Genomic DNA, 20,058 nt, shown 5'->3' with positions numbered 1-20,058 from the left:
CAGTTCTCTGGGCTCTTGGCAAAATTCCAGATGGCCTGGGTGAGGGCGCCTAGGAAAGGGGAAGGGGGGGAGGGCAAAATGGGGTATTGGGAGGCAAAACGGGGTTTTGGAGGGGACACTGTGAAATTTTGGGGGGTTTGGGTGAAGGTTTCCCAGCTCTTGTGCTGGGAGGGCCATTTAGGCAGGACAGGGTAAGTCTTGGAAGTCTTTCTGGTATAGCTGCTTGTGGAAGTTTGTCCCTGTGTTCTTCAGAAATGTGATAAAGTGAGATGGGAGCTCTGGAAAACAGAGAACTTAAGAGTCTGGTGCCTGCTCACAGCTGCTTGGTGGAAGGATGCCCCCTTTGTCTGGTCTCTGCAAGACTCTCCATCTGCAGCAATTAGGATTAGCAGGCACATTTCATGCTCTGAAAAGTCAGAAAAGGAAAGAAGAAGGAGTTTTACAAAAGGAAATGCCTGCCAGGCATAGATTCCACTCTGGTTTTGTGCAGAGAATAAACACAGATGTGAAGGTTAAAAAGCGGACTTCCAAAAGCATTTAATGACGGGCTTGGTAATGGTGCAAGGGACTTAGTGATGGGAGAGAGCAGAGGCATCACGAGTTGCAGAATTAGCAGAGGGAGGAACCCCAGACACACAAGCCACACATTAGCTATTGAGACCTTCCTAGTTCACATTGCCAGGGATTTCGTTGAATTCTGGCAGGAGAGATACAGCATTTTTGATTTGGAGAGTCACGTACTATTTCTAGAAATTTACAAGGAAGCAGGGGTGTGAACATGCCTGCAGGTGTGGGTTCAGAGGTGAAGGAAGTGAATTCATATTTCTTTAGAGACTGCAGAGTTCAGCTCTCTTCTGCCTTTTCATCTATCAGCATGTCTTGGACTCATTCACTACTCTCCCCACCCCGCCCTTCATTAATTTGCAAAACCCTTTGTCCTTTGCAGAATCAGTTGCTTTGGAGCAGATTTCAAACGTATTATCTTACTGCTTTTTTTAGCAGATTGATGTGGACCTCCCAATGCAGAAATGCCTGTAACCCAAATTTTTGTTTCTCCTCACACTGACAAGATAAAGATTGTCTTTATTTCCCCAGTATTTTCCAGTTAGTAGATTTCAGACTCCCATTCGCGGGCAATAGCTTGATGGCTCTACAGCTGATTTCTTAAGTATCAGAGAATTTTGTAATAGAAATTATGAAGAAAGTGTAAATCCCTTTCTCCACCATTTACTCATTGTTTTATGTTAGGGGTTCTTAAATGCATACAGACTAATCACATAAAAGGCTGCAAGTATGCAGAAAAGGTCAAACGAAAACATTAGTTAAATGAAATGCAGTTTGGAATGTATTTTTAGTGCTTGAATCTTTTCCCTAAAAGGCTATACTGAAGGAAACTTGTTTTACTGCCTGAATCATATGGTAGTGTGAGGCATGCTTTTAACACATGCCGCTATCGCATGGAAATAAAGAAGGGATCTCAAAACAAGTTTAGTAGCTCCAGCAGTTTGCTGATAGGAAGACTCCAGCTTTGACTACCCTTCCCAGCAAGGGGCCTAAATGAAAAATAGAGAGCTTGTTTGACCACCCACTTCTCAAACAGCTTGCAAATTGTTTCAGCCAAGGGTAACAGGTGTTTTTTTAATATCCATAACATTTTCCTGCTGAACTCTTTCAATGATGCAGCATCTCAATTTGAAGAAAGATTTTTTTTTTTTTTTTTGACTTATCTAGACCCATGATATTTATTTTTACTTGAGGGCTTCATGGAGCACCTGTATGTCTTTACATGCCATTCCAGTACTGTATCCAGCATCAGCATTCCAGGAGTTTCATGATGGTCCCTTAACAACAGGTGTTTTACTCCTTTAAATGTGTGTGTGTGCCTGCTGTTACGTGATGTAAAGTGATAGTGTAGTGGAGCCTTCCTAGGAAACTTCCCATCCATTGCAGGTAAAAGCATCCATCATAAATGACTTATGAGAACACAAATAGCTGAACTTAAACAGTCCTTGTTCATAAGGATTTTCTTATAAAGAAGAAAGTAGTATTTAACAGCTTCATTTGAGTTGTACAGATGTAAGAGCATCACTAAGACTTAGAGCTCTGCTTCTTCTGCAAGTAGGATTTTCGTTTCTCTGGTGAATTATACTTACTACCCTGCAAGAATGAACTTGCAAATTGTGCATAAGCTAAATAATGTATCATTAACAACACACAATTGTTATTTTCTGTTCACTTACTTTGTTTCTTGCCAAAATCAAGATCTCATTGTCTCATTCATACCTTTTTAACACTAAGGTGATGTGTAAGTAATATTCTGACCTGCCCATGATTCAGATGGTATTTCTCTCTGTTTTGTTGTGTTTTGGGGTTTTTTCTTTTTTTTTTTTTTTTTTTTTTTTTTTTTGCTTTTATGGCATAAGAGATTATGAATCTTGCAGATAAAAGATAGTGTGCAGATACTCTTTAAATCATGTCAGTCTTTTATTGTGGCAGCGGTGTACTTGAGGTGCTTATTCGTAGAGATGTGGGAGGTAGAATTCTGTGTATTCCTCATGGTTTGTTTGGGGTTTTTTCTATTCAGCAGGGCATACCTGATATAGGATGGTTGGAGAAAGTTCTTGTCAGCTGGGAGACTTAGGCCATGATCTGTTGCTACCAGAAACTGGGAGGTTTTATGTAGCTACAGCAAGGAAATGAAACTGCTTGTTCTTTATTGATCACCCTGAATAGGATGAGACCTTCCTAAACAGGGACATTTGCTTACTCCAATATGTATACACAAAGGCTGTAATAAGAGAATTTACTTTTCACAGAGTACAGAATTTTCCTCATCCTCAATTTGGTGCAATTATTATTGGCTCAACTTTTGCTCTTTCAGGAAGCTGTCTGTGCTGTTGCATATCAGATTCCAATTTTCATGTGTAGTAGGGTGACATGAGCAGGGCAATCTCTGTAGTGAACAGCAACAGGGTGTGAATTCTCTTAAGGAGAAGATTTGCCAGCTTGCTTGGTGAGATGCAAGTAGTACAGATAAGAAGGAATGCATTAACAAGGATCTTAATGTCTTCTAGTTTCCCTGAGGGAAAACTAGACTCTACCATCAAAAACAAATGCTGACTAGACACATTTCTCTATTAATTGTTAGATGATCAGGCAAAGAAATAAAATATAGGAAGGTAAGACGTCAAGGAGACATCATGACTATTGGAGGTGGAGGCTTTTGACCAAGCATCTGTTCTTTTATTGTTTGTGCTTGTTGCAAATTAACTGATTTCCTTTTGAAGTCTAAAACTTGTGGCTGAAAAATTCCTTTTCTTATATGATGTTTGCATTGTTCTCAATGTAAGTGGACCCCTTGGGTACTTGACTGGCTCCTATTAGGATGGTCATCTTCACTTACCTACAGCTGAGCCCTGCTGAGAGGTCTGTGGAATTCAGCATGCTAAGCCTTGCCCCTTTTGAAAGGAAATTTTGAGTGGGAATGAACATGAATGGGAAATTACATTTCTTCTTAGTTTATACATCTGGAATAAAGAAAAAAATAATAGCCTTTTGAAGGTTCATCCTTCAGAGAGCATAGACCTCTTAGAGGCTTTCTCAGTTAATGTTGACTCTAAGATCCTTTCAGTGCTTAGCGTATGCTGAACTACTCTTAGTAGCATATTGTGCATCCATTCATGAAAATCATTTTGCCCATTTCCTATTTACAGCTTGCTTGTGCATTGAAGAACAAGCAAAAGAAATGGTTGAAAATACCAGGTTGCTCTGCATACTGTTTCTACAGCATAAGCCCAGTTTGAGATAGTTGCCTTATCCACTTCAAAGTAGCCTGGAACAGAGATTTTCTGGGACTTGTCAAATTCACATTCAGAATTTAATATATTTACTGTCTTCAAAGTTGGCCCCCAGACTAGGCTGTCCCATAAAATACTTGAGGGTTGGAAATGTATAAGAGCCTGTTGCATCTCCATTAGATTTTAGTAATCATTTTGCCTGAATTCAAATTGTTTCAGAACTGGTTGAGAGAATCTGGTGTATTCTTGAAGCAGAGAGTCTTATCCTCGGTTTGTCAAATAGATTTGTTCTGTGTTTTGGACTTCCTGGAGCCTGGATTGTAGTAAATCTAGAATAAGTAAATGTAAAACCCATCAATTCTGACAGATCCTTTTTACAAGTATAGATTAACCCAGTATCAGCTACAGTTGCAAATGGTTTCATAAAGAGAAGTTACTTTTCAAAGGTACTCATGCTTTGAGATTCAAGTACTAATCTAGGGGGAATTTCATAGCAGGGACTAATTACTCCCTCAAACTGAGTCACAAATTAGCTAAGGGGTTTCTCCAGCTTCCTCAAGCTTATCTGTAAGCATTATAATAAATTTTTCTCTTATTATGAGGGGACCTGCCAGACAGTAACAAATTAAGGCTAAAGGATCTAGCCTAGAAAAAAATTTGAACTCTGGTTTCTGTTAAATACATGGAAAAGAAATTCTCATACTATGTGGATCTTTCGAGTTTCCAAAAAGTGTACCCCCAAAGCCTGTGTAGCTCTAGAGTATTAGTTGTTCTTCTGAAAGTTTGATAGTAGTAGTCTGAAGTTAGCCTGCTTTTCACTGAGGGAGTGCTGGAGTACCAAGGGAACTGGTTTTGCACCCCTTTTTTCCCTTTCAGTCTGAACCCAGACATTGGCTTGCATGGCTTGATTCATAAATGAGCAATAGTTGACTGGCAAAGGTTCATTTCTCCATATGCCAAGATACGTTGGATCCTCTGAGGAGATTGAGACTGATGGATAAATATCTGTCACGTGTAGGTGGCCTATAAGAAAAGATTTGAGGATTTTTTTATTTAAGTCTTTGTTAAGACTTTCTTCCCCCCCAACTCTTTAAACTCTTTTGTCATGTGCTGAGTGGGGGTGGATGGAGTTCAGGGTGGTGGAGGGAAAAAGGGGGGCTGCTGAAAGCATTTATCTTCATTTCTGCCATCATCCAGTGTTTATTACGCAGTGATAGACAGACGCAGGAAAACTGCCAATCAAACCTACATTCACTGCATTTCAATTGGCCCTTGCTTTGGATTTCAGCATTTTGAAATCTACATCATCTCTGCAGAAAAAGGTCGTTCTGTTCATGAGGATGACAAGCCCAAGACCCTTGGGTACCAACTGCAGTTACTTGTGATCCCATCAGACAGTGGAAGACCCAGGAATCAGGACTGTCAGGTGCTTGGTGAGAACAGCTCCTTGTAAGAGCTGATCTCTTGCTGCCCAAATTTAAGAAGATATAGTGTGTTGTTTGCCTCTAGGTTACATATACTTGACAAACAAAAGCACCTTCTCCTCTCATCCAGACTGAAACCCTGACTGGGCAAAGCCAGCTGAGAATGAGTTCTCATGCTGCACGGTGAACAAAAGCTCTGTAGTGAGGATTTTAACTTTCCTGCGTCTTCCAGGTGTGCTCTAAAATGTTTCCCATAAGCCAAAGAGGACAACACAGGTTAGGATAGCATATTTGTGTGCTACAGGGTATTTTTCTCCCTTCATTCGTTGTTTGAAATGTTTACATGCTTTTAATCATCTTTACTGTAGGACAGTGCATGTGGGAGGCATCTGGCAGAACTTGTGATACAAATGTTACTCCACTTTGTTACATGTATATAGATATAATTTAATAATCACACTCCTCAGTTACATAATTATTATAAGTAGAGATAATTACTTAATAAAAGACATAGATCATGGACTTCTGATTAGTGTTAGTTACACTGGTTTGAAGCATTCAAGAAATGGACCAAATTTTTCTGAACATAACCTTTCACACTAAGAACTGTGTTGCCTGTGTCCTAATCTTTTTTAAAAAGGTATTAGTTACCTGAAGCATTAGCATTACTCAATAGCTTGTGCTGGCTCTGAAATTTGTGTGGGGATGTCCTGTAGTGGGCAGTACTGCTTTTTTCCATTGTTAATTTCTCTGCATATGATGTGACTGCCTTTGGAGGTGAAGAGGATGCAAGGTTCAAATGAACACCATAACTTGAAGGCTAGTTATGGTGTTCATTTAAACCTTTCATCCTTTTCACCATACAGGGAAAGGGATGCAAAGATGAGAAATTTTACAGAAAAAAAATCAAATCTACTTGTCAGCTGCTTTTTATGGTACTTTTAGCAGTAGGTGCAGCAATTGTATGAGCCAGATTAATTTACTGTTTGTGGAGCAGTTAGTGATTTTGCTAAGCTTCTCTGATGTAGAGGGAGAGCATGATTGTTCTCCTAAGGTAAGTTCTTCTCCATTTTATATATTGCTTGTTACACCTTGAAAGTTGTTCTCATTGCAAAACAGATGATGTAACTTTGTAACAGTCATCTGTGATAAAATCAATATTCTGGAATTATGTGCCCTCAGTAGAACTTCTGTCACCTGTCTTCACAGAGTGTTTTCCTTGCCTGACTCAGTCCTATAAGGCAGCTGCTACCTTGCTTGTGATGTGAGTTACTGTTTCCCTGCAGGAAGTCCCACTGCTTCACATTTGTAGAGCACCTGTTTTTCTCTTCCCTTCCTGAGGGCTGAAGGCAAGACAGCAGAAGAGCTGCCTTTGTGTACCAAATCCAGGCTTGCAGTGAGAAGATTTTAAAGCTGAAGCAACATAAAATTTAATTGTCCTACTTCTGGTTGCCAAGTGTAATTTAATTAATTCATTGAATCTGCTTTCTCCAGTGCATATCTTCTCTTCAGAGGAGCCCTTTGTTTTGAGGGATATAGAAAACATGGCCTTGGGCATATGTTACAGCAATGGAAATGTTTTTAATTCTGCTCTCCAAGTGATCCATGCACGTCTGACAGAGGCAGGTACAGAGATGGAGCAGATGTACAATGGAGGTTGGTTGATTGCTGGAGGCCTGACAGAGTTGAGTGCACAGTGTAAAGCTGTCTGCTCAGAAGTCTTCTTCTTGGTATATTTCTGAGCTTTCCCTAGAAGCAAAAATCAGGACTCAAGCAGCTTTCTTGGTGTATTTGTTTATCAGCACCACTTTAGAATTTGCTTACTTACTTTTCCCTGTCCACCTTGTTCTTTGCTTTGCTGAGAAAGCAAAAAACCTGTTGGTGTGTTTGTGTGTTCAGGCATTTTGGGTTTCTTTCTTTCTTTCTTTTCCCATGCCTGAGTGGGTTTTTTTGGGATTTGATAAGAAAAGTAACTATCCAGCCATCCTGCTCTCTCCATCTTCCTCCACACCAGTTTAACCTACTAGCAGTTAGCAAGCTCTTAACTCTGCACAGGTGTCTGACAGAGTTGTCAAAGTGATGTCTCTTCTATTACTGCTGCTGAGGCAGCAAAGTCCTGAGCCAACCCTTCCAGGAGAGTGAGGGCACTGACTTTGCTGTGTACTTCCCACTGGAGTGGGGAAATGCTGAAATCCAGACTGTGTAGATGCTGGAGGCTTTGCTTTTAGTCATTTGTGCTTGGGAGTGATCTTGCTTTGCTCTCCCTGGCCGAATTCTATTACACTGAATTTCTCTGGTTGCCAGGATGTGTGTGTAGGACATGGGCTCCCTGTCCGTGAAGGTGTAGGGACTGCAAATAGCATGACATTTGACATTTTTGACTGTAGTACTACCATGGATGAACTGTCTCTTGTCTCCATTTGTTTCCCTGGGAATCCCATTTAATGTGTCTCAGCTTTCTCAAATGTGTGCTGACTTGAGTAACCAGTGGCTGTTTCTTTGTGCCGGGAAATATAGGTTTTTTTATGATAGTTTCTGAGGAATTATGCTGAGCCTTCTGATTTTAGGCTGCTGCCCAAATCCTTGGGCAGTTAGCAAGGGTCATGGTGTCAGAGCAGCCCTTGCCTACTGTAGGCTGGGCCACACGAAGCAGCCAAGGGCAACCTCCTAGCTTTTCCAGCCCATATTTTGTTACAACCCTTACTATGTGAAAAATACTGTAAGCAACCTGTATCTTCTGAGTGAGGTTTACAGTAGGAGCAGCAATTATGTCCACAAATCCGTGTAATTTCCCGGGGCAATGCTTTTCCTCCATTTGTATTCTGATATGCCTTCCTAGCTGTACTAGACAGTTTTGGGTCTGTGAAAATACAGCTTCACTACTGTTGATAAGTAGAATGCATTTGCACCAAATGAATTGATTAGGATTTTGCCTTGTGTTCCTGGGCAAGTCTTATCTCTTATCAACTTTATTTTCTTTCAGAAATGTGTTGCAGGGAGATGCTTTCCTGTTAATTTCCTGTTCTCCATGGCTTATTGAGGATGTGCTACCATTTCTGTAAATAAGGTTACTTTAAGAATCCAGAGTTTTGAGCATTGGATTTTGATAGGTTTTCTATGGTTTTGTCTCCCTGGCTTTTTTTTTCTGATTATTCTTGTAGAGGTTAAATTGTTAATTATTTCCCCCTTTTCTGTAGGTGCTGTCATTGGGGATGGACAGTCAGCTGTGGCCAGCAACATTGCCAACACCACCTACCGGCTCCAGTGGTGGGACTTCACTAAATTTGATCTGCCTGAAATCAGCAATGGTAAGTTGGAAAAGACACCAGTCCCTTATTTTAAGTCTATGCTTACCAGAGCTAGGTAAGCTAAGGATCTTTCAAAGGCAGCTGTGTGTTGCAGGTCTTATTTGTCATGTTGCACTGGCAACTGTAAAATGCTTGAGTCTTTTGAGGAAGTTGACTAAAAGCTTGTAGAGCTGTTCCCACTCTATCTACCTTGTGTATTCTTGCAATCAGCAAATCCATGTGTAAATAGGGCTTGGTTTTTGTGAGCCTTTCCATGGGCATGTACCATTCCCGTAGAATTCTGTGTTCAATGTCTTCGTTCTCTTACTAACAAGTTCTTAGAGAAATACTGTATTTATACCTTTAAATTAGAACCTGCTAATGAACTGTGTGTGATTTCTCTAAGTTACTCACATCAGTGTGTGTTAAAGTGCTGTCATACATTTTGGGAATCAGGACCCTAGTCTGTTGCTTACCATACTGTTACAAGCCCAGGGAAGTAGTACCTTCTAGTCATTTGCAAAAGCAGTGATTAGTCCTGTTTCTCAGGCAAAAAGCTATTTTTGAATCAGGAATCTGAGCAATCTTGCTGATTTCGTTTCTTTTCTCATTAATTTTGTGAAAATTAGACCACAGTTTCACATGTGTTCTGTAGCATAAGCTAGCTGTCACGTTGGAAAAGACTTCCTTATGCAGGCACAAGCATGTTTGATGCTTGTGGTCAGCTGATCAAAGAATGACATTTTCAGGCCTAAAACTAACTTGGCTAGAAAGGCTATTTTTAACCCAGAATGCGATCCTGATATAGCTTGTTGCACAGCTGCAGAAATGTTTGTGGCAGCCTGGGATGAAGATAGGAGGTAGATATTCATGAAGGTTCCTTTGCGCAAGTGATTTTTAGCTTAGGCCATCTCTGTGCATATGTGCAACTCACTGCTTGATTTCTCAGCAAAAGAAGATTGGGTTCTACTTTAGGGGATTGTTTCTTTTGTGAGAACAGGGGTTCTGTTTTTAGAAAGACTTCTGTTTTCACAGGTAGTCACTAAAATGAATTGAGAAGAACTCTCACAGTCCCAGACCTGTGTGTTCTGCATTTCCAGAAATTGCATATCTGACAATAGATGTCTCTGTGGGGTAGTGTCCTGCTGCTTAAAGAACCCACGAAAGGAGAATGTATGGTGACACTGCAGTAAGTGCAGAGAATCAAAATCACAGAATCAAATAATAGTTTTGTCTGGAATGGAGTTTTAAACATTATCTGATTCACCTCCCCTTCTGTGAACAGAAACATCTTTCAATAGATCAGGTTGATGAAAGCTTCATCCAGTCTGGCTGTCATGGTTTAGCCCCATGCAGCAACTTCCTAACTTCCTTCCCAGCCCCTCAGGGATAGGGAGGGCAAGCAGAAAAAGATGAAACTCAAGGGTTGAAATAAGACCAATTTAATAATTGAAATTAATTTAATAATAACAATAGCAGTAATGAAAAGAGGGGATGAGGAGGGGTGAGAGGAGACAGAGGGGAAGTGGGGCAGGGGATAAAACCCAAGAAACACAAGTGGTGCACAACTCACCACCCACTGACCAGTGCCCATCCCATTCCCAAACAGCAATTGGCCCCTTCTGGCAGACACCCCCAGTTGATATGCTGGGTGTGATGTTCTGTGGTGTGGAAGATCCCTTTAAACAGTGTGGATCACCCATCTGAACCATATTCCCTCCTGTTTTCTTGTAAGGGTTGGTGCTCAAGGCAAAGTTTTGCCACACGGTGGCAATATTTTTGGAGGTCCTGCCAGACTCAGGAAGAGAACATAGAGGAAGTCAGAGGGGGAAGCAACTTAAATTTTTTAGGACTTCTCTGCGAGGTGTAGAGTGATTGAAGAGTGCTTCAGCTGCTTATAGCTTATTTTTTTGCCTCATCTGGCTGCTGAGGAGAAGGCTGTTAATTAAAAAGAAACAGCAAAAAAAAAACCAACATAAGATGTTTGTTTATAATTTATAACATTCCATAGAAATTAGGAACCATCTGCTGTTCAATACATCAGTGTTTCAATCTTCTCCCTTTCACCTACCAGGATGCTTTTATTCTGAAAAAGCTTCCAATTAGCTGGAAATTGGGTATGGTTTCTGTTGTCATTGTGTCCTTCTTGCGGGCCACATTCCAGCAACAAGTCCATCCCCACCCCCTCCAACTCCCCATGCTGTGCTTCATTGTTTTTGGCTTGTCCGTTTTGTCTTATGACCATTTGGAAATGTTCATTTTTACTCTTATTTTATATGCCGAGCGCAGTCCTGGCATTTCTAGTCTGTTAACCTTATCTCCTTCTGTCAGGGTGTAGTAGGGATGTATGAAGATGTAGCAGCTGTGTTTATACTAAGCCAGGTATTTGCCAAGCTTGCCTAGGCACAGAACAAAGGCAAGCTGCAAGTTTGACAAGGTGCACGACTTAGAGGTAGGAGAGTATGGTGCTAAGAACATCAGTGTTCTGGGTTCAAGCCCCATGTGGGCCATTCACTTCAGAGGTGGGCTTGATGATCCTTGTGGGTCCCTTCCAACTCAGGATGTTCATGATTCTTATATTCTCAAATGAGGAGCAGTGGATTGGATGAGTTTTTTGTGATTCTTCATGATATTGGAAATAAACTATTTTCTCAGGTAAGGTTTGTGACCTTTTTTCAGTAGTTTTCAGTAGCTCCTCTTTTTCCTCCCATTGTTTCCTGTAAATCAGAGGTGGTCCTGTGAGATAATCTGCTTACACAGAGGGGTCTATTGTACCTCCTGGGACTGGCTTAAGCCACAATTGGTTTGGAGTTCAGGCAGATGAAATGATGCAGCTGAAGTCTGGGGCTGCCTGCCAGCTCCTCTTTCCATCCAAGCAATGACTCTGTGGCCAACCTCCATCTCTGAGCAGCTCTTCTTCCTGTAACAATTAAACAAAGAAAAGATAGCTTGGAAGTAGGATGTTTTCCACTGAAGCGGATGCATCTGAGTAAGTGACAGCAGCGTGATTAGTGCAGTCCTGTGATCTCAGTGTCTGGGCCCCAGCACCCTTGGAAGCCTTGGGCTCAGGATGTGGCTCTGCGGCAGCAACCTCCCTGAGGCTCAGTCCAGCAAGAGCACACAAAATGGCTGTGCAGGGACCTGTGGAATTTTAGTCTCAGCCCTGTCTTTCTCTGTTAATTGCAAAATGTAAAAAGATAGCTTCAAATTTCTTCTCTCCTTTTGCCAGTTTTGCTTTTAATAGCTCTGAAATAAACATGACCCGGTCTTATATTGAAATTGTCAGTCATATCAGCATTGGGGTGGAGAATTTATTTGACAGCAGAGACATTGCTATTTCTGCAATTATTTAATATTCTTCTACTGAGTGTTGCATATCCTTAAAATTCCTGCAACTAAGTATTGAAAACAGTATAGAATATAGGCTTTTCATAATAAAATATTTGAAGGCTTTCTCTTTTGTTTATATTTTTTTAATGTAGTTTCTCTCATGCTACTCACTGCTCATAATTTCAGTTTCTTGCCAACCTCTAGTGTCTCATTTAGGAAACTGGTCTTGTTTAGTAATCTGGAGTTCGTCCTGTTCTAACCCTGCTTGGGTCTTGAGGAAGGTGATTTGATCAATAGTTACTGATCCACAGTGAAATGCATGGTAACTTAGTAGAAGAAAAAAGAAATATTAAATTTTTAAATTGCAGCAGCTGTTAAGAGAGCTCCATCTCTAAGGGTGGCTAGGAGTGGATGGTGTGTCCAGCACAGTTTTCCTTTGGCAAACAGTGCTACTGCTGCTGGCATTCCAGGCCTTCCCCAGCTTCAAGCATAATTAATGTCCAAGTTGGCACAAGAGCTTGATTAATTTGTTCTCTGATGTTTCTTTTGATCTGTTTTGTCAGTTCTGTGGTTGCATTAACAACAAAAGAAAACAGGAGATGAAAGGGCAGTCTTCTTGCAGTAGTTTTCCAAAAATAGCAGTAATTTTCCCCCTAAAATCTTCCTTATTGGCTTCATCTTTATAGATCAGGCTGCAGGCTCAAAGAAATCAAATAGCCTCTGGATTTGTCGAATGCATGGGTATGTTTATCTTTCTCATCTCTTGAGAATCTTGTAAATGCTGTCCGTAAAATGAAACCTTGCTGAGATTTCCACCTGTCACATTTAGACTTTTTCTGCTTGCACAGTTGGCTCTCTTGGTTCCAGATGTAGGTGCTGCCTGAGTCCTCATCCTTCGTAAATGAGGGCAAAGCAGAGAACAATAATGCCAGTGTGAATCTGGTAATGAAAGACTGAAATAAATAGCACTCTTTCCTGTTAAGCACAACTTGCATCTGTAATGTTTTATGTTCCCAGCATGCATCAAGGTGGAAAGATAGTTCTCTTTTGACAGGAGGGCTCACTAGGTTTTGCTAAGAGACATTGAACATATGCAACAAACTTTAAAAACAGGATGATATCCATTCATATTGGTCTTCATTGTGGACTGCGCACCAAAGACCTCTTTGCTGTGCTGGAAAAGGAGCAGGTTGGGGGGGATGGGGTGTGGAATCCTGTAGAGAGAAAATGAGTGAACATGTGCTATGTGACCTACTCTGGGTGTCTGGTGTTCCAAACCCAACATTGTTTAAAAAGACATACAGTAAATCCTAGATCAGGAAGAGAATTAGAGACCTGGAAATATAAAGAATAGCCATGGAACTGTGAGGATATGTACAAAACATGGCAATATCCCCAAATCTGTAAATGGTACAGAATTTAAGCATTTCTTACCTTGCAAAAATAAAAATATGGAATTTTATCTTAGGAATGTCAGTTTGCATTGGATTACAAAACAAAAACAAACTTCAAAAGCTGAGAAGTGCATGGATTCTATAGACTGTGATTTTTCAGTAGTTACAGAAAAATCAGTATCTTTACTCTCTAAAACTTCTTGTACCTCTTTGAAAAGCAGGAGTTCATTAGTACAGAATGGTCCCTGAGCTAAATAGGTCCTGTTTAGGATCTGTCTATGGACATGCTGGAGCAAATCCACAGGAGGGCCACGAAGATGATCAGAGGGCTGCAGAACCTGTACCATAAAGATAGGCTGAGAGGGCTGGTTTTGTTTAACCTGGAGAAGAGAAGACTCCAGGCAGCCTTTTGGTACTTAAATGGATCTTAGGAATAAAAAGTGGAGAGAAACTTTTTGTTTGAGCAGATAATGATAGGACAAGGGAGAATGATTTTAACTGAAAGAGAGAAGGTTTAGGTTGGATATTAGGAGAAAATTCTTTGCTTGGAGGGTGGTGAGACACTGAAAGAAGTTGCCCAGGGAAGTGGTGGATGCCCCATCCCTGGAGATGGTAACGGCACTGTGTGATGGGACCCTGAGCAGCTTGATGTCATTAAAGGTGTCCCTGCCCACAGCAGGAGGGTTGAAACTAAATGATTTTAAAGATCCCTTCCAACTCAAACTATCCTATGATTAAATGACACGCATACCTGTGCTCTGAGGAAGCAAGTCTATGATCTTGTGACTTCTAATATTGAGCATCGAATGACAGTAATTAAGAATATTGAGAAGCCTTTGCTATCTCATGGAAAATGCAACCAGACCCCAGAGGTGCAGGACAAACTTTTGTATTTTGCAGAATAGGAATAAGAACAATTCTTAGACCCCCCCCAAAATGGACTAGACTATGGTTTGGGTTTTTTTTCCCCAGTAATCAAGGCTTTTTTGCAGCGTTGGTGGTGGGGATGTTTCATAGATGTATCTTTAGCAAATGCTCTGCATGTGTGCTATGGTTTTTCTCTCTGTTGTCTTTTTGCTTTGCTCTCTTTTAAGTAAAGTCTTGTGGCTGTGAGAGTCCCAATACTTACCTTTTAAGTATGTTCCCATTCCCCCATTTTTTCCTCCCCGTTTTTTAGATCACTGCTGATTAGAGTACCACTACAAAGGAATTGATGACAAAGGACCCCTTATCCAAGCAGACTAGCTCCCTGCTGCCTTAAGGAAGCACATACTGTAGTTCCTAAAATTCTGTCTTCTAATTGGTTAAATTCTTTGCTCCTTTCATGTCTATTGAAAAGACTGTTCTAGAATCTTACTGTTTTTGTTGAAACCTTTTAATCCCCAAACTCAGTGCTTCTTTTACCCACTTACCTGGTAGTGGTCAGTTTTCAACATCATTTTTAGAAAACTGATGTTTTTCTGGCACTTACTTTCTGTAGTTTTTGAAAATACAGTATACAATTCTATTTCCTCCCCTCCCTTTATTTGGGAGGGTTGGTGTTGGTGTTTTGTGTTTGTTTGAACATTAAATTCATGTTTCATTTTCTCCAGTCATCTTCTTTGCTGGACATGTTATCATTTAGGGTTTAATCGCTCTTGAACATGGCTGACCCAAACTGTGCCCAGGGGTCCTTCATGTGGTCTCAGCACAAGGCTGTGTATTAGCACTGATATTTCTTCTGGAATTGTGCTCCCTAGTGCAGTTTAGGATTGCTGTCATTTTCACTGTTAACACTGGAAAATGGTTCAGTTTTTGCTACAATAACCAAAGTTGATTCTCTCATGTTTTCAAGTTCCTGGGTGAAGCAGAAGTACAAAATGTCAACATAACTTAAGAGTTCCACTGTCAACACAACCTAGAACTCCTAGAGTATAAATAGGACTGGTTTTGGAATGAGTCACTCAGCAGGAATCCTCCCAGTTTGACTGGGATTACAATGGTACAAGCTGTTGTCATATATCCTTTAGCTGGTTCACAGCACATATTGCAGTTCTTGTATTGATCTTCTCTTGTGGTGACATGATGAGTATTTAAATGAAGCCTAGATTTTTTTTAAAAAGGTCACATTTTAATTCTATCCTTTTTTAAAAAAATTAAGCAGTATAGTCTTTAATCTCAATTCTCTTGTCTTTCTGTTCAACTAGCTTCAGACTTAAGCATTAAGGAATTTTGTCATCTTTTGAACCACCTGTTCTTTAAGGGCCATGTATATTTCATGTACTGCTATTGCAGCCTTGATAGTGACTACAATTATTTACCTTTTTTCTGTTCAGCACCTTTCTGTTTATACTAGGCTGAAAATTACTGTTTGTAGCAGCTTCAAGACTGAAAAATTGGTGGAATAAATTTAGGGTACAGATGTAGGTGGCTTGGTACAGAATGTGATTACATAGTCCACTTTTAATCCTCATCGTCTTTTTTGTCAGAGTTTCCTAAATGGAACTGTAGATAGAAGTTGATACTCAGGCACAGAGGAAAGCAGTTCCCAGGAGAAAGGTCTTTGAGACCAGAAGAATTAAAGATGAGGTTCAGTGAATGCTTTAAATCAGCAATGCAGTATGAAGGGCAGTCCTGTCCGCTTCCCTCTCATGAGTAATTTTTGTGGTGCTGCAAGCATCTATGGAGCCATGGGGTGTACTGGGTTGGGAAACTGTTCTGGTTAAAAAATCACCTAGACAACTGTCAGTAATTCCTCATAGCAGTTCCCTGATGCAGCTTTCTTCTACACAGGTGCTGGAAACAAAGGGTAGGATTTGTCGAAGTATTGAGTTACAGTCTTAATTTTATTTACTAGTTTGGACTTTCAGAAATATGCACAAAGCATTCTTGTACTGTCGGTACAAGAATGGTACTGTTGGTACCATTGGTACTGATACTTCTTAAACTGGTAAGGAATCTAGACTAAGAAGTGCCTTCATAAACTTGTTTGCAATTGTAGCTGAACATAGTAAGGCCTCTTCTGGGCTAGGCATAGTCTTGATGATTTTTTCAGAAATGATCTGAAGATCATTTCTGGACTGTAGAAATCAACAGTGTTCTACATGGTTCTGTAACTTCAAACATGTGAGATGGAATGTTCCATCTTCTAGCATACAAACTTTCTATATTGCAAATGTGGAGTTTATTTCTATTATTTTTTAATATCTCTATACTCCTGAGTTTGAAAATACTAGAACCTTAAATTTCCCTATCCCAAAAATAGTGTATGCAGGTTCAACTTCAAACCTCCTGAAAAACTGAAGCACATTTAGGTTAGGCTGGTAGAGTGGACATCACTCCAGCCATGTCTTAACAAGGTACCACTGAACTGTTGGTGTAGATGATGCTTAGAGGCCTTGAAACCTCATTGTACTAGAGCTTGTAGTCTTCATATGCAACCTATGAAGGGAAAAACACTTGGATGAAGTCACCCAGACACTTACCAGCAGGGATTAAAATAAAATTATTGTTTTGTGGATTGCTGCTCACTAGTCTGCTGTACAGTTACTTCACTGATATGCATGAGTGTCTCAAATACTGGAATAATTAAATGGAGGACTGGCTGAAGAAGTCTCTGCCCTTTCTCACTGACTTTATCCAAGATGAGTGTGGAAATCAGCTGTCAGAAATGAATGTCTGTATCTGCAGGGAGGAGTTTTTCACTCATCTCCTGTTTACTGGAGATGAGAAGAGCGGGAACTAGGCGCTCCGCGAGAGAAGGGGAAATGAATTAAGGTGTGCTGTTTCTAATGAGAATGCTGCTGGAGTTTGTCAGTGTCATGATTTGAGACCTGTTTAAACTGTGCTGTCCTTTGCAAAGGATGCTGTTATGCTTAACAAAGGGCAGTGTTTGATAAAGTGCAATTGCTATTATTTCTTGGCTGAAGGTTTCAGGAGGTGAGTAAATTTAATTTCCTGGGCTCGTTGCGGTGTCTTATCTCCGTTTTGGAGCAAGTTATACATTAATCAGGGTATTAACATTTCATAAACTTTTGGAGGAAGCTAAATGTCTTGAGTGCCTTTTGCTGTACTGTCCATTGTCCAACATTAAGTTTACATCTTACTGTATTCTGTTCAACTTTAGTACTATAATCACTATTCATTTCTTTCTTTGCAGCCTCTGTGAATGTGCTTGTCCAAAACTGCAAGATTTACAATGATGCTAGCTGTGATATCTCTGCTGATGGGCAGCTGCTGGCAGCCTTCATTCCCAGCAGTCAGAGAGGCTTCCCTGATGAAGGAATACTGGCTGTATATTCTCTGGCACCCCACAACTTGGGCGAGATGCTTTACACAAAGCGATTTGGTAAGCATACATCAAGAAGTCAGGGTGGGTGGGGGTGTGACAACCTCAGCCATCAGTAAGAAATGCAATAGCTTGAGCATCAGTAATTGTAGCAACAGGAAACATTTGATTGACCATCTAGCCAGCCACAGACACAGTACTGCTGGGGAGAGGCTTATCATATAGTCTGGACAAGTACAGTGCTGGTATAGGGGAGCTGCTAAAGAAGAGTTTTTAATTCCTTAAAGGACTTCATTGTCTTAGTGACAGAACACCTGCAACAAGTAAATGTCTTATAAAAATGCAGGTCTCCTTATTCTCTACCCCTATAAGAATGAGATTAATATGGCATACATTATGCGACTGAAAAAGCTGTGAGGATGAAACATGGGGCAGGATGTCAACCCATGAGAGAAATAACCCCTCTTCTCTTCATAGGACCTAATGCCATTTCTGTGAGCCTGTCTCCAATGGGCAGGTATGTTATGGTGGGACTGGCTTCCCGACGTATCCTCTTGCACCCCACTACAGAACACATGGTTGCTCAAGTTTTCAGGCTGCAACAGCCCCATGGTGGAGAAACCTCTATGAGGGTGAGTATATGTGTATTCTGTTTGTGTGCATTTGGCTCCAACCTAGTTGTTAGTTGCTGGGTTCTGACAGCAGAGATAGCATGCTCCAGACCCACTAAATAATAAACACATGAAGGAATTTATTGCATAGGTATGCAAATCTGGCAGGAGAATGTAAATACACCAGAACTGTGAAACTTTTCTCCTGTTTCAAATATGATGACAAATAAAAACATTCCATGTTGTGTAATACTTTCCTAGGGCTTGACATCATTCAGAGTATCTAGTAGGTATTTTGTACCTTTTCAGATGATGTGCATCTTGCTTGTGGTACTACAGTTGACTTTGCTGAGGCAGCATATCAGCTGAGGCTTCAGGATCATTTTCTATCATTCCTAAAAACAACTAACCTCTAGCACAGCAGCCACCAACAGTTTCAGGAAGGGTAGGGGCCAAGCTTCATATCCTACCTGCAAACTGAAGTTGACCATGCTTTTCCCAAATAGGCTTTGCTGGCTATATATAAGTTAGTTCTTAATGCATATGTAAGGATATTTGGCAATGGAATTATCTTTATGTTCTGCTTTGTGTGGCAGCTGAACTGTGATCCACTCTGACTCATTTAGTACCTGAGGGAAAACCTTCATCTTTTCACTGACTGGCAGAGTTAAGAACATGTGTGTCTTGCTTTATTAATGAGTGAAGCACAACAGCTGTTCAGATAATTCTAGGTAACAAAAGCCATGTCCAGTTCATAATGCACAAAGAGAGTTAAGGAGTCACAACTAAGTAATTTCTAAAGCTAAAATTTGGGTTCGATTCAAGTTCTAGACCATGTATTCAGGTGACTTGTTTCAGGAGATGAAAAATAAGTCTTCAAAATTTTCACTTTGATGCATAACTTTACCGTAGTGGAACCCATTCCATGAGAAATCTTTTTTTCCTGTTGTTTTCTTTTCTGAAATATTTTTCTTTTTTTCTTAAAGGCCTCTCTAATTATTATTACTTTTGGCCATGCAGTTTTCCCAGTGTACAAGGGTTGCAGTGAGGCATTTGTCTAGTGACCTGACACTGGGGACAGATCTGTCACTGGGCAAAATTCCTTGACTCGCCTTTGGATTCTGTAGTTGATTTTCAGACAGTTAATGATTCAGAGAGAATCACTTTATCAGCTGATCTGAAACTCTTGTTTATTGTCATCATCTGCTCCATATTATAAGGCAAGGGAAGATAAACGATGGAGGTATTCTTTGGTGCACCAGTCAGCACTTTTTCTGACGTGGTTCTGAGTTGCCATTCTGGTACAAGCCTCTCAAAGTAAGACACAGAAATTAAAATGTATTTAAGTAAAAAAGTACAATTTGGTTTACAGGTACAGTTGGTAAAAGCTGCGTGGATATAAGATCACAAAGTATATGTAATCACCATCCTGTAAGATCATTTTAAAATTCTAGTTTGCCCTAGTGCTGTTTCTTTTTCATCTATTTTAAGATCCTAGTGAAATACATATTTTTTTCTGCCAGAAGCTGGAGTAGCCCTTCCCACAGTCTTTTTACCATATCATAAGTTAAGAGAAGTCCTATTAGCGAAAAATCACATGTCTTCCTCTCATCTCTCCTTTACATTTGCTCTAAACTCCAGTTGCTATGGCTTCTAGCCCTTGTTTTTTAGAGACATTTTTCTGTAGCCAGCTAAATCAGCAAGCTCACTGTCTGAATGTTTCATTTATATTTCTTTGTCTCCATGTCTTCAAATGCTTGTACCCCTGCTCTTAGTCACCATTTAGTGAAGTAATGCTTTGTATTCTTTAATTTTCTCTTGTAATTTAATCTTCCAATCTTCCAACTTTTTTTTTTCTTTTGAACTGTCTCCAACAAAACTGTATTTTCTTTTTTTTTTCTTTCCTCTCGTTCTAGGATGTGTTTAAATGTACATAATGTGATAAGCC

At 40.2% G+C, this 20,058-nt stretch overlaps 1 protein-coding gene across 1 annotated transcript in view; it reads left to right on the top strand.

Moving 5' to 3' along the window:
- The window catches only part of AMBRA1 (autophagy and beclin 1 regulator 1), a 127,274-nt gene that overhangs the window by 67,636 nt on the left and 39,580 nt on the right, over positions 1 to 20,058 (top strand). The window contains exons 12-14 of the mRNA XM_084207267.1: positions 8,419 to 8,529; positions 17,371 to 17,559; positions 17,977 to 18,131. Coding sequence (XP_084063393.1) covers positions 8,419 to 8,529; positions 17,371 to 17,559; positions 17,977 to 18,131 — 455 coding nt within the window. The remainder of the gene's footprint in view (positions 1 to 8,418; positions 8,530 to 17,370; positions 17,560 to 17,976; positions 18,132 to 20,058) is intronic.

This window comes from Fringilla coelebs, assembly GCF_963513975.1.
Source record: "Fringilla coelebs genome assembly, chromosome: 6".
NCBI classification, from domain to species: Eukaryota; Metazoa; Chordata; class Aves; order Passeriformes; family Fringillidae; genus Fringilla; species Fringilla coelebs.
Note: the sequence above shows the minus strand (reverse complement) of the source record. Positions and strands in the feature narration are given on the sequence as shown.